The following is a 14,730-nucleotide window of genomic DNA, read 5'->3' on the forward strand; positions in this document are numbered from 1 at the left end:
ACTGCAATAGGGGAACGGGACACTAAAACTAGGATTTTTTTTCTTTTTGAACAAAAGGTTGTCAGCCTATTGCCCACCTAGAGATGAGAACAAGCAATGCTAGGTTATTAATCCTTGAAACCCACTCTCCAGCTCTTTAAAAAAAGGAGGGGGGAGGGGAAGGTGGCTAAATGTGGTCAACTTCTACATTTTTGGTGTGGTGTGTACATACATACGGTTGTGGTATGGCAATTAATCCTTCCATGGTACAGCTGAGGCTGAGAAGAAATGGAGAGGGCCCAGGGGCACACCAGAGGCGCTGACAGGGTTTTTCAGTGTATGCTGGGTCTAGGCCTCTCCAGAAACCTCCAGGCAAACTGATGCTGTAAGGGATACAGCAACAGCTTTAACCTGGGAAAGAAGGTATCAGCAAAACTAGAGGATACAAAACAAGATCTAGGGGGGCTATTTGCAGATGATAGCCATAGTTACTCATGAAATGATGAATTCAGCTTCAGACCTGGGCACCTGGCTCTGGTGATGTTCCCTACAACCCTCAGATCTCAGTCTACAACCCTGGCATGTAAACACCACCTCTCTCCCTCCCTCACCTGTTTGCATTTTTAGAAGGCCATGAGCATTAAGCCTTGACATTTGACCCATCCAGCAAAGCAGATCCAGGTAAGAGTGAAAGCCCTCAATCTAGCTGAAGCATGCTGTGTGGCTCACCTCAGGACAAGAAGAACACCAAGAAGCCTGCATTGTTAAAAAGGAACATTTTATTGCAAGATATTACAGACCTGGCACTACAGCCAAATTTTTTCCATTACATTGAAATTGCTACCCATATATCAGGCAACAGCACCTACAAAGCATGGCAGATTGAAATATCTGAACTCATCCTTTTAAAATAAATTCTGACCTAAACAGAAGCTTTTTAAAACACAAACCAAAACAAATTCAAGACTATATAAACCGACTTTTGAAATATGAAACTGGTGTTTTAGTATCTGGGACACTAACCATTGTGATAAAAAGTAAAGTTTGTTAATGGTATTACTTAAGAGATGAGGCTCCTTTCACAGCCCTTTTGATTTAGTGAAAAACAAGTATTTGTTATTCATTGATAATTTTTCCACATATTTTCCACCATTTTTTTTTTCTTGCAGATTTTCTAAATCGGGTAGATTTAATGAATGAATAACCCTTTTAAAGTATTACTGACATGCAGGATAAACTTGAATGGGCCCAGAAAAAGCATTCATTTCAAAATAGCTTTGTAGGAACAGTCTCATTAAGCTGACATCTCCAAGCTTCAGATGTATGCACATCCTCTGAGCCTCAGGTCATGATTCACATTCTTCCTGTGATGCACTTACCTCTGAGACCTTGGTGGTTTTCCTGAGCATGACTGAAAAGGTAGGACTTTAAGCAGGCACATAGCTCAAACATGAAAAGTCTGGCCAAGGACATAAATCCCAACTGTCAAAATCCCTGTCTGTTGCACATTAGGTGCTCTCACTCCCAAGTAGTGTTATTGTCTTCTCTATGCTTTTTCTCCCATCAGGAAGAATCATCAGCTTAACCCTGACACCACTGAGGGGTAAGGTGAACCCCAAACAAGTAACTTTCATCTGCAGGCAGAGCTGGACTGCCTCAGCTTGTGGGTGCAGACCACCTAAAAGGAGTCACACACTCCGTATGAAGCAGCGCGTAGCAAACAGGACTGAATGCCTAGTGATGTTTTACTATCCACCTGCCTCCATATCCAGTTTTCCGTGCATACAGCCTAGCCACACTACCATTTGGCAGGTACTCCAAAATCACATTTCCAAAGTCCTACAAAGCTCTTTTAAACGAATGAAATGGTACTGGGATTAGAATATACAAGCAGTCATCTTACGAAGTGTGGGATTGGACTTTTACAGTTTCCTGGCTTAAGCATTCTGAAAATTTTCATAATTTTCCAGAGGCTGTTACTTGAAAGAGCTTTACCAGAAGGTATATTAGGTACTGGAAGAGAAGTGCAACTCCAGAACCATGGAAGATTGTGATAAGGAACCAAAACCAACTGAACAACCACAAAATCACTAAACCACTGCAGTCTTTAGTCTGAAGCAATACAGCCAAGGTGAACAAAGGCACACTCATGCTTGTATGTGCAATTACAGAAGTCCAGCTCTTTAGCACAGACTGCCATAGACTCTCTATAGCCTAGCAGTAAAACCAAGACAGTAAGACCCAGTTATTGATTCCAAGGTATATGTGTGCCACACACATCTCAAAACATGAGATCTGTACAATAAAGTGACTGGCTTAATCAACTCTCTCCTCTACCCACTTAATTAGAACCTTCCTAATTCTGTTAAGGTGGGTTTATCTTCTAACAACAAAAGATGTGCATTTCCAAGCAATAGAAACCAAGAAAACAAATAGTCCCCCTTGAAGTCTAGAAGCTAAAGAAAAAGCTTAAAGTGGCTTTTTTTTTTTTTTTTTTTTTTTTTTTTTTTTAAGATCATTCAGTCCATATCAGCTAAATATGCAATTAATTTAATGATCAGAGGACTTCTAGGACTTCTCTCTATGTATTTCAAACTCTATTGGCAAGGTCCTGATGCAAGCAGGGCAGGAGCATTAACAAAAACCACACAGCTAACTACCTGGGCAGCTCCAATGATCACACTGAGAAAACCTGCCACTGAAAACAGCTGCTCCTAACCTAAGAGCATCATTTTAGAAACTAGCCAGGACCAGAGCTTCCTGCTTTTCAGGCACAACTTTACATTTTTGGTGTTACAACAAAATAGTTCACTATTGGGGCTTAAATAATTAAATAAAATTAACTAGGCTTACTATTATAAACCTAGTTTAATTCTTTTGCTACTGCTTTTGCTACTGTTTAATTCTTTTGCTACTGCTAAATTTTGCATGGTATGGCTTTGCCTTATAAACATTCTTAACATTAGATATAATTTGCACTTAATTGATTTTTTCATGTTAAACAGACATAGAATATGGTGCTCACAGGCACCTTTTTTGGTGATGAGTAAACAACCACTCTATTAAAGCACTATAAACTTTCAAGATGATCTGATCACTTCCCTCTATTCTCTGCTTTAACAACATGTTGCTGTAAATCTTCCAACTTTCACAGCATATTATAAAAAAGTCCACAATCATCCACAAATTTAGAATTTTTTTACTTAGACTGTATACACATAATTCATCTGCAATACACTTCAACATTCTAGTTATCTTTCCTGAAATCTCAAACGTAATTTTATCCCCAGCCTTTAGATGTACTGATGTGTGCTTTCTGATTAAACAACAGTAGGAATACATTTGGACAATAATGCTTATGTTACCTGCAGGAACTTTCACAGTAAAACACCTGATAGCACTAATTTAATAATAACCTTAATAGATACTGGATGCCCTTGTCTCAGAACGCCATCCTGCACAACTGTTTATTTTTCTCATCTATTTTATCAGAATGTTAACAAGCCTTGTGTGTTAACCGCACACACACAGGAAGACAGACATTTATTCATATTTTCCACGAACCAAATGTAATATGTCTGAACACATCATTTTATTGCAAGTAAATGTATTTTTACTTAAGATCATGTGAGCATTTTAATCTCGTCAAGACAAATCAGTTTCACAAACTTAATTCACACAAAGCAAATAAACGCTTCACATTATAGACATGTAGATTTTCTTTAAACCTTTTTATTTAGAGATTTTTTCTGGTAAGGAGATATACCATAGGAAAGCAATTTCACTGGCAGTGAGGTATGTATATACTCTACCAAAATACTCCTCTTGTTTTAACTGCTTTTAACTTTATTTACATATAAAGAAAATATCAATGCATATCCTTGGCTTAACTACAGTATTAGTTACCCTATATGAGTAAAATGAAATGTTACTTGCATACAAAATTGATTTGTAGAGGAATCTGACTTATGATTTAAACAAAAATCATTTTCTGAAGACAGCTTGAATGAACAAACACAATTCAGCATGACCAAGACACCTGCACCATATTTCCATCCTCACAGCACATTTATTTCAGTAATTCTGTAAGTAGGTCCTTAGCATGAGCATAGTGTTACAGTTTTCATACATATAATCACATCCAAAACAAGCTCTAAAATTTAAGTTGTAAACATTCTCTTCATATGTAGAAACATTTCCATCTGTGTTCAAATTTTCTAAAATGATCAATCTTTTAAACAGAATTATAAATGAAAAAGTCTACTCTAACCATGTAGTGAGCGATGCTTACTAGTACATTTCTACAGTGTTAAATAAAATAGTAGAGAGGCAAACTTCTGTAAGCATGTCAGACCTTAAGTAAATCATCATAAAGAAACAAACTTGTTAACAAGATGCTTTGTAATAAAGAAAGTTGGATTGAAATCTACTATGATACAAAAACATAAGGGTAAATACCATCTTTGTTGACAAGTAGGAGGTAGCATGGATGCACCACTTTGTTGTCAGTGAGAAATGCAACTGAAGTAAAGAATATTTCCTTACCACAAATTTCCAGTATTATGTACATATTTATCTTAGAAATTTGTTTAAACAAGTTTCCCTCCACTTTTTAGTACAAAAAGCCTCATGTGATTTAAAAAAAACACTTACACACCTAGATAGAAGAGTACTAATTGCCCTATTTGAATGAAACAGTCTCTTGAACTATGAAGTACATGGTATTTAATGCCCTAATTTGAGTAAATTGTATTAGCAGTTCTTGGTATTATACAAAACACTACATACATACAAACAAAATATAATAATATCTTATTTTACTATGTAATTCTTTTTGGAATAAACAGAGCCTTGATTTGGGTAACACTGCAGAGAACATGTTTTTTTTGTTTTTATTAAAATCTGTCTTAAGTACCCATGTGCAACGATTTAAAAATGGCTGCCATACATGTAATGGTCTTGTATTGATAGTGAACACAGTAACTGACAAAAACATAATAAACCTTAAAAACACATCTTCCACCCTATATAAAATATAAAGACTACTTACTGTAACTGTTAAGTATTCAATTTATTTTGATGTTACTGTAATCCACTTCCTCTATTTTTGTCTTTAGGATTTATAAACATAATTTAGTGTAACAACTTATTTAAAAAAATGACGAAGTATTTCAAATTTACATCCAATTCAAATTTAAAATGTTTCCTTGTTCTATGATGCTGCTTCTGCCATCAGTAAAGAAAATGAAGTTTCAGTAATTGAAGCAGGTTTTTTAAGTAGCGATGTGACTTCAACCATGCCAGCTCCAGTCCGTGGAAGATTTGCGTTGACAATGTGTCGCTGCAAGTGCTTTATCCAGTCTTCTTGAACAGACAAAGGTCCTCGAAAGACCAGACCACAAAACCTACACAAATATTAAAATTATTCCATCAAGATATATCTAGCATTACTGAAAAATTACGAAGTCTTAATTTTTCTCAAAGTCTGCTTCTACATATTTTAGCCAAAAACTAGTAATTGTGTCCACTTATAGTAATCGCGAACACAAAACATCATGGTTCACACAACTTATACTCTTACATTCGTAACACTAGCAATAGTAATCTGTTCCTCTTAGGGTTTCTTTTGAAGAACAGAATACTACTTTAACATGACCAGTATGATTTTAGCTAGAGAAACAGGAGTTGGCAATCTAACAACTAAGCATGACTGATTCAAATCCTTTTCTAAATTAATGAAAATAATCACCTACTTTCCCTCCCCCCCTTATTCAATTTAATCACAAACACAGTACATGACAATCTTAAATATTCCTATAACTAAGATTAGTAAGCTCTTCAAAACATTTTATTTCCATTAAAATAACCCTATGTACCTGCATCTGAGTATGTAAACTTCATCAGCACTATGAGGTAATGGCAGCATTTTTTTCTTGCTTCCAGATCTTGACCTTGACTTCTTTTGCTTACAGTCTAAAGCTAAGAAGAGAGAAATTTCCACATATGAAAGTGATATTTCAGTCAGTGTTGAACAGAGATATTCAATATGTATCCCCTAAAGAAGTGGTGAAAAGGTATCTACCTCCTTGTTATTGTACATTTAATTATAACAATTACAAAGCAATTATTGTGTGCTCTAAAAAAAATTACTGGTGAAACATCTGACATATTTGAAAAAAAAAAACAAAAACACTGCACTTGCTCTTTTAAAGACTAGATAATTGACATTCAGCATTAAACTGTTGTCTTAGTACCAGCAGGCACCTACTAACTTATTGTGGAATTGCACAGAAACAAAGTACCATTGGAAATATCCTTTCATTCATAAAACACTGTCAAAATCCTGGAATTTGTCTTGCAATTCAAATAACATCGTAAGACCATTCATGCACAACCAGGCTGCACCTTCACAAAGTTGTAGCTTTCAGGTAACACAATCAAGAATTTCTAGTTTGAACAGAACACTTGTCATTTGTTTTCAACGAAGAAAAATAAAGTTTGTCTTTTTATATACTATACTAAGAATTTCAAACGAAGCTTCCTCCTCACTCCTCCCTGAACTCTAAAGCACCTTGTAAAAACTATTTATTGATCCTTTTCAGATGGAGATGGCATTAGAACAATCAACAGGGATGTCAAGGCCGTTCTTTAAATTCAGTCTGTTTGAAACATTATTTGGCAGTAACGTGTATGAACAGGAAGCACGAAGCACATAGAAAACAGTTTCAATTAGCATTAAGGTCTGCCTATACCTCCCATAAACAGATGCATCAGGAATCTGTACCAAAACCTGGAGATTCTAGGAAGCTGCCAGTTGGGGGATGAGGGGATTAAACTGCATTAATACTGTTATGGTGAAAACAGCTGATAAAAATCAAGAAAGACAAGAAGTTTGGGACTGCTCAAACTGAGAAGTGGATCTAGACACACTCTACTCCAAAACACAAGACACTGATGCTAAAACTACACAGAAACATGAAGGACAGTAACAAGGGGTATTGATACAAAAAAAAAAAATGTATGCTCTGCTACTAAGACATATTAACAGTAATATACAAAAGTTTTTAAACTTGTCTAAGTTTTGGCTCACATAACAGAACCACTAAGCATCCTGAAGCATAAGACATCGTCTGTGGGGCATAACATGGTGATTCGAAGAAATATGTCTTGATTGCATCCTTCATTTTTCTTATCTCCACCTAATGAGTACCTCTCAAACATGGCTTTAGCCCTGTAGCCAAACTCTGAACTTCTAAACATAGCAATCATTTTCCACTTCCATCTGCAGATTCAAGATTCTTACGGTACCTTGAAAAATTAGAATGATTTCTGGGGGCTTGAAGGAACCAGAGAACTAGCCAGACTGCAAACAAGTAGAAAGCAGACACCAATCTAAAGAAAATTCCTTCAGATCCCAGACAAAGCCATCATTAAGATGATCCTCAACAGTGTTTTTTTCCTGACAGTACCAAGGAAAGCAGTCTCAATACAAAGCCAGTAACTGAGATAGAGAAATGGCCAAGATAACTTCTGAAGAATTCAACAGGTAAGGCATTCTTACCGTTTTCATGCTCTCACCAAATGATATCCTTCATACAATTTGGAAGGAAAAAAGCTAACTATCTTTAAAAGCTTTAGGAATTACCTAAAGTAGTATTAATATTTCACATACTGCAACACCAGTAACATCACCAGAAATGTAAGCAGACAAAATACTGAAACCTAGACACCATTTCTCTGAAGAGAATTACTTGTATAAGCGAAGACTTAAAGCACTTGCTATAGCAAAAGCTTTGCTACTTCTGATTTTGCAGAACATCAGTGGTAGGTAGGAAACAAAGTCATGGTCTTATCTGAATGCAAACACATCCAAGTTGCACTTGATGTCTGTTAGCTGATTTCAGTTGATACAAATGAGTAAACCAAACAGTAGACAGCAGACTCCTTCTAGAGAAGCCCACAAGTACTTGAAACAAGAACTAGCTCATTTCCTTCATACTGGCAAATTTAAGACATTCATTCCCATCGAGAATTTTGATGCTGCTCACACGTATCCCAAGCATTTTCAGAGAGTCTTCTTATTAGACCTTTTTTAGTTTTCTGTAACAGAATCCTGAATAGTTTCAAACATTGGTCTAAAAATTTTGGGTAGACCTGTGCGGTGCCAGGAGTTGGACTTGATGATCCTTATAGGTCCCTTCCAACTTGGGATATTCTATGATTCTATGATTGGTATAACCTTCTAGGAAAAAAAAAACAAACAAACTCTGAACAACTATGTAATCAAATTGACAGCAACACAGATAAACAGAAACTATCATAATATATCAACATAGGTAGTTTCTACTTCCTTGAAAAGTACATTTTTCCCAAGAACAATATGAAAACAAAGCAAAAAAACTACAGACATCTTCTCTAAGCCATTTGCCACAGATGCTCTAGATAGAGAAATCAAAAAACAATGAGCAGAAAATAACATGAGACATCAAGAAAAAGTCAGATTACTTGAAGAATGCACTGAGTGATTTAGACAAGATTGGAAGCAGAACATTTGCCCAGCAAGAAGCAGTTACAAAATATAAATACAAAAAATACCAAACCTGTGTTCTGCAAGGGTTATTTTTTGTTCCCTTTGTCTTTTGACCTAGTGAATATATTTCTTTACGTTTTAGGGAGCACAAAACAACACATTTTGAAGTTATTCCACTGAAGCAGAAAGGTGAGGAAAAAGTATAAGCTCTGGGTAAAGTTTATTGAAACTGTATTTCCAATACCAGTTATCAAAGATTTGTATTGTCTTTGGTAATACATATCTTTTGACTGCCACATTAATTCCACTTTTGTTCATCCAGACAACAAGTTTAAATGAAGTTACATGGTCACACTTGCTTATACACTCTTTTGGAACAATGCTTACAGATGTTTGCAAGCATGAAATAAGGCTTACCATTGTATCACCCATAACAAAGCATAGCCAGCTTCTGACCAAAGCTCTTCCTATGCCATTAGTGTAACAACAGATAACCTCAACAAAAAGTTTTTACCACATTCAGGAAGAGACCAAAGACAAATTGCAAAATGCTCTTGCAAAATGCATGGATATTCAGACCACACTTGCAGCAAACTTCCAGAGACAGGCAGGAACTACCTATCCTATTGCCTACTTTGTGGCTAACACAGCTCCCAGAACTATCGTCCTGCATTCTCCATAAAGGCCCAGTTCTCTTTACAGGTCTCCTTCCATTTGTCCACCTGCTGCTTCCAAAAGCTTTTTGCAAACAACAAGTTATACCGCTTCATCAAAACTCTGATACAACGTTGACAGTGAGAAACAACTCATTTAAAACTGAAGATAATGAAACTTTGGAGTAAACTAAAGGCACTCGCGTTCAATTTGAAATCACACTGTTTAGAAAAACATGCTACATAAAAAAGGCTGTGTATAAAAAACTACTGCATCTGTGATAGCTTATCAAGACCTTAGAAACAGATGGAGATATGAGGCTACACTGAGCGTGCCCAGAAAAATATGAATTACTGAAGTCACAGTCAGAGGTCCTTCATCCCATGACATTTAATCTGAGCTTCAAAACCAAACCTTATCTATGCTACCTTATACTCTCCACTTCTTAATATCCCTTGAAGTAAAACACCTTTCATTTCAGGTAGACTGAACTTAGGTCCTTATTAAGGCTTAATTACTTCTGTCATAGTGGACGTAAGCTAACACAAGTTGAATAATTGCATACATAAATGGGTCTAATTAACCATTTGAAAACACAGCCAATTAAAAAATAAAAAATATTTCTTGCATATTTTTTCATTAATTCGTCAAATTCAATCATTTTCTGTTTTGTTTCATCATTACTAAAGAGTAAAATGCAACTAAAAGACATTCTTTTTTAAAAAAAACATATGTATGTGTTGTATATTTATTTATTTTTTTAACTCCAGTAATGTGGTCTATGAAAGACTTTATATGATGCTACCAAATTAGCCTGCTGTGTGGGCTGATCAGGTGTAATTGCAACAGCACAGAATGAAGACATACAAAGACAGCAGATCTCAGATCTCCACTATGGTTGCACATGCTTCTCCAGAAGATTCCCTGAAGCTACAATTTTGCCAATGCAGTATTAGAATATTTGGAAATGTTGTGGCCACAGGAATCACTGCTTCAGTCACACTACTGGCTCAAAGGTCAGACTCCTTCACTGTATATTATTGTTCTCTCCCAAACTTCTGAAAAAAGTTTGTTTCTACAGAAACAAAGACTGAAGAAGAAGAGAGTGATGATTCCCAGAAGATGACAGCTAGTAAGAAGTGATTTAGTATGTGAGAAGAGTAAAAGAGAAGATGTAAAAAGCCAAGGTGTGAGACAGAATCAGGAGACTTCAGGGAGGAAATACAAGTCTGGAAAGAAAAAAAAAGGAAGGAAGCTGGATATCCAACTGCACCAAGAAGGGCAAGATGCATTTTGAAAATTTTGCACAGGTCTGATACTCTAGAGATAATCATAAGAAAGAAGTCAGTCTGACACATGCTCTGAGAAATACAAATGGGTGGTTACTCATCAAATCAGTTATAAAAGGAAATTAGCATCTATTCAAAATAAGAGATTAAGCCATTACATTGTTCAAAATTGGACACCATAACAAAAAAATATTGTTCTAGTCAAGACATCCAAAGACCAGTATGTAATCACTAATCAAAAGCCAGTAACCATACAAATCAATCTAGTCAGGTTTTTGCTGTACGTTGGATAGGCACAAACTACTAACAAACACTAATCTTGAACTTCTTAGCCAACAGCCTAGAAGGTTCCACTTTTTTTTTTTGAGTTTATTCTTAAAAGTTTATTATGCAACTATTTCTATTATGTAACTAAAAATGTCAAGTTGCATTCAGAAAAAAAAAATGCTAACATTCAACTAAATGCAATTGAAATACTGATTCTGAAGAAGCAGGGCATCTGCTAGAAAGGCAGTATGGTAACAGTCAATATTGAAAACATGCAAACAAAATGAAAAATTGGAGTATAAGACTAGCACATATGCTAATGTGGCCCTGGAACAACTCTCACTTTGGTGACTCATATAGATTGCTGTATTTCTCTAGCACCTAAACAGCTTCCCTAACAATTATTAAATCATGAAAGAACTGCAACATTCATGTTTACAAACAATTTTTAAACTACAGCCAGAAACAGAGATAAACATTAAGCCAACGCAATTCCTTTACAGTACTTCTGTTTGCTTTAGAAGATTTAAGAAAGGCTTTGTGAAAACAGGAAAAAGTAACCTGTATAAGTGTATTCTCACTGTATCCGTAGAGGTTCCAAACTGAAGTCAGCTCTAAATTGCTCTCAACGACAACCATTTTTAATTAAAAAAAAAAAAAGTGATCTCCCCAAGCACAACACTCATAGCAAAACTTAAAAGTAGTGTATGCTAGTGAAATCTTGCATTTAAGATATTCTCCTAAAAAAAACAAAAAACACTATAAAGTGGAGTATCAGATAAAACCACTGCCTAAAAGTATATTTTCTGATCTATCAGACACGCATTGAGCTTACTCAAATGAAAAGTCATGGAGCAAACTGTCAAATTTACAAACTTTGTGAAGTTACAGAAGTTTTAACAGTAATGACTAAATGAACAGATGTATATTGGTTGCATAATATTACAGATCTGACAGGTCTCCCCTTAAGACACCTATATCAGTAAAATGCCTTCATATGCATGGCACAGGCTATTTATCTAGCTCAGGTCTAGCTTCTGAGATCAAAAGTATGTTTGTTGGTTTTATTTTTTAAGTTCCGTTTCTAACCTCATTTTAAACAAACTTCTAGATCCAATGATAAAACAACACCCAGAACTTTTAAGTTCTTTTTAAGAAAGCATCAACTGCTCTGAGGAGTATGCCACTACTAAGCTAGCTGAATGTTTCTTAACAAAACAAAACAAAAAAAACACCACACAACACAAAACGAAACACCTTCAAAGCACCTTTACAAGCTACATTCACATTTCCTACTTAGCAAAAAAGAACCTGAGGTACAAGGATCTTGTCCAGGATCCAGTCTCTGTGTACTATCCTCTTTGCCACAATGCCTCCCTCCATTTAATAACTGTTAATTTTGATGTGCAATTTATATATATGGTTACTGAAAAATATTTCACTGGTAGGTATATAAGCAAAATAACTTACCACAGGGCTAATCAAAGCATCAAATCACAGCAGTGTTAAAATGAAGTCCACTATCATCGTCTTTCTATTGTGTAAATATGAAAACTTTCAGAATCACTAACTAAAAGCATATACTCCAACAAAATGGATGTTATTACATCTACTGTTTTCATTCTACTAAATCTACTTTGTTACAGCATTAACTTAGCATAACAAGATCAGGCATTGACTGGCTCAATGCATAAATATATTTAAATATTTCTTTTAGGCTTCTGCAGAGAAAGCCTGAAACTACTTTTTGTTACTATATGTAGCATAATGAATTATGTCTACAGATAAAAAAAAGTAATGATATATTTTTTCCAGCATTATGTAAATCTGTGTTTGTTGACACAGAAAACTAATGGTTGCCCATTTCAAACTTTGTATCTTTAAGTTTTCCTCACTATATTCCATCTCTGCTCCTGAACTTGCTGCTGACCATAAAAAGTCCCACTAATCTTAGCAATACTCCAAGTAAACTCAGGAATTTGCCTACAGCCAAGAAAACTGAAGGTCTCTGGAAAAGTCAAAATATGTAATTTCAATATAAGCATTGTATTAATAAAAAAAGCATTAATAGTAGTGCCAAATGATGTACTACACTCACTCCATTGTCAGTCACTCCATAACTGGTTTGTCAGCCAAACAAAAAATGAAACCAGCTACATATATTATGTTGTTAGAAATACACAAGCTGGAAAACTATTTGTTTCTCCTATTTTAGCTACAGTACTCTTAGTAATTATATGTAATATAATTGCTTTTTTTTGTTTATTTTTTGAGGTACTTATAAACACTTTGTTAAATGCCCAACTAGCTGGTTTTGAAGTTGTGGTATTGTGGGAAAATGGATTTATATGAACATCTCTTGGTTTTGCTTACATACCTTAAGTGTTGGATCCAAAATGAGTAAGAATGAAAATCAGACATGAGAGTGGACAACAGCAACATACCTTTGTTTAAAAGTTGCTGAAGTTTTAGGGCAAATAATTTTTTTATTTATTTATTTTTAAACCAACGGAAGCTTCAAAATTATTTGGAATTAACAAATGCTTTTGTCCAGTCTGATGAAGAAAATGCATCATAGACAGACTTGCTTTTACATCTGTAACAAAACATACCTGTCCCAGTCAAAAGTCCAGCACTCTTCTTTCGTGCATAAGCGCGTAAGTGGTTGGACAGGCTAACAGCACTTGTAAACGTCGTATTGCAATGCACACACGTTCTAAGCTTCACAGGCATACCTATCATTCAAAAGAAAACTATAATCCAGTTCTCTCTTCAAAAAAATGAAATTCTCAAAGCGTTGTAAAAAGTTTTCTGTAATAAAGATGGTTTAAAATATATTCACTGCATTGATGCAATTGTTTAGTATATTAGAAGGATTGAAGTTAACCATTATTAGTTTTCCATGTAGTGCTTTAAGCCAAACCTTGTTATTTGAACAGAAAGAAGGCAACTTGAACCCCCTAGGCTACTCTGCATTTAATACCTAATATGAAATTCCTACAGATCTCCACGTTATGAAGCTCTATTCCCAAAATAAAACCCTACAGTTTGAATAGCACAGTTCTGTTCAGAAATTTCAGAGCTTGCAACATTTCCAATAAAGAGAATTTTAAAAGTATAGTTGACAAAGTGGTAATTAAAACCCATAAGACTAAAAGGCTCAACACTAAATTAGGCTGCTGCTGAAGGCTTAGAGAGAGGTGGTAAAACACATCACTGAACAGCTGTTAAACAAAACATTTTGTTCAGTGCATTTTCTATTCATTACTTTAGATGCGCAATCAATAATGAAAGTTAATGATTTGAAGTTTTTTGCTAAAATCTCTGTGCTAAATAAATAATCAACAAAGCAACATGCTACTTATCACAGGAAAACAGTGAAAGTGAAATAATACTGAACTCCTCACTTACCAGACAAAGAAACCATTATAACTTCTCCCTTGCTCAACTTTACCATCATGTTCTCCATTTATTTTACCCAAGATACAGTGTTTTGGTCAACTAATGTTTCCAGTTCTCTGCTGATGAATCATTAAAAGAACAACAACAAAAAAAAAGCTATATCTATCCAACTGGAAAGCCTCAGTTTACAGGAAAGGAAGAATCCTATTCTCCAGCAGCCCACAGAAGACATGCTGTTTTTTCAGGCAAGTTACAGAAGAAGAGTATCTGGTTGGTAAAAACAAAAAACAAACAAACAAAAAAAAACAACAACAACAAAAAAAAAAGCCACAACTTTTTCACTCTAAAACCAGGATTAAAAAGATTTGCCTTTTTAAGAAAAACTAAAGTATTTCAACTTGATGTTAAATATTTTCTCATTAACTCAACTGGCACAGTGCATTTGTTAGTTGTCAAATTCCATTACCTCAGCCACAGATAATTATAGGTCCCCATTCATAGCTGTTAGTATTACGCAAGCACATGTTTGTTTTTACCTGGTTGTTCATCACAACCAAACAGGTTCTATACCTAGTATTCAGCAGTAAATATTAAACAGAAAGCAATACA

At 35.1% G+C, this 14,730-nt stretch overlaps 1 protein-coding gene across 11 annotated transcripts in view; it reads right to left on the reverse strand.

The window, feature by feature from the left end:
• Positions 1-740: 740 nt before the first annotated feature.
• ZNF644 (zinc finger protein 644) overlaps positions 741-14,730 on the reverse strand; it is a 53,970-nt gene continuing 39,980 nt past the window's right edge. For 6 of the 11 annotated variants that reach the window (XM_084527821.1, XM_084527819.1, XM_084527816.1 and 3 more), the window contains 2 exons: positions 5,856-5,958; positions 741-5,384 (listed from right to left, as the gene is read on the reverse strand). In XM_084527821.1, the coding sequence (XP_084383947.1) occupies positions 5,192-5,384; positions 5,856-5,958 (296 nt within the window). In that variant the 3' untranslated portion in view covers positions 741-5,191. Of the gene's footprint in view, positions 5,385-5,855; positions 5,959-13,331; positions 13,455-14,130; positions 14,377-14,730 lie in introns of those variants that run through there. The other 5 variants (XR_014695525.1, XM_084527818.1, XM_084527823.1 and 2 more) reach the window with 2 other exon arrangements.

The sequence above is a fragment of the Aythya ferina genome (assembly GCF_964211825.1).
Source record: "Aythya ferina genome assembly, chromosome: 8".
Taxonomy (NCBI): Eukaryota; Metazoa; Chordata; class Aves; order Anseriformes; family Anatidae; genus Aythya; species Aythya ferina.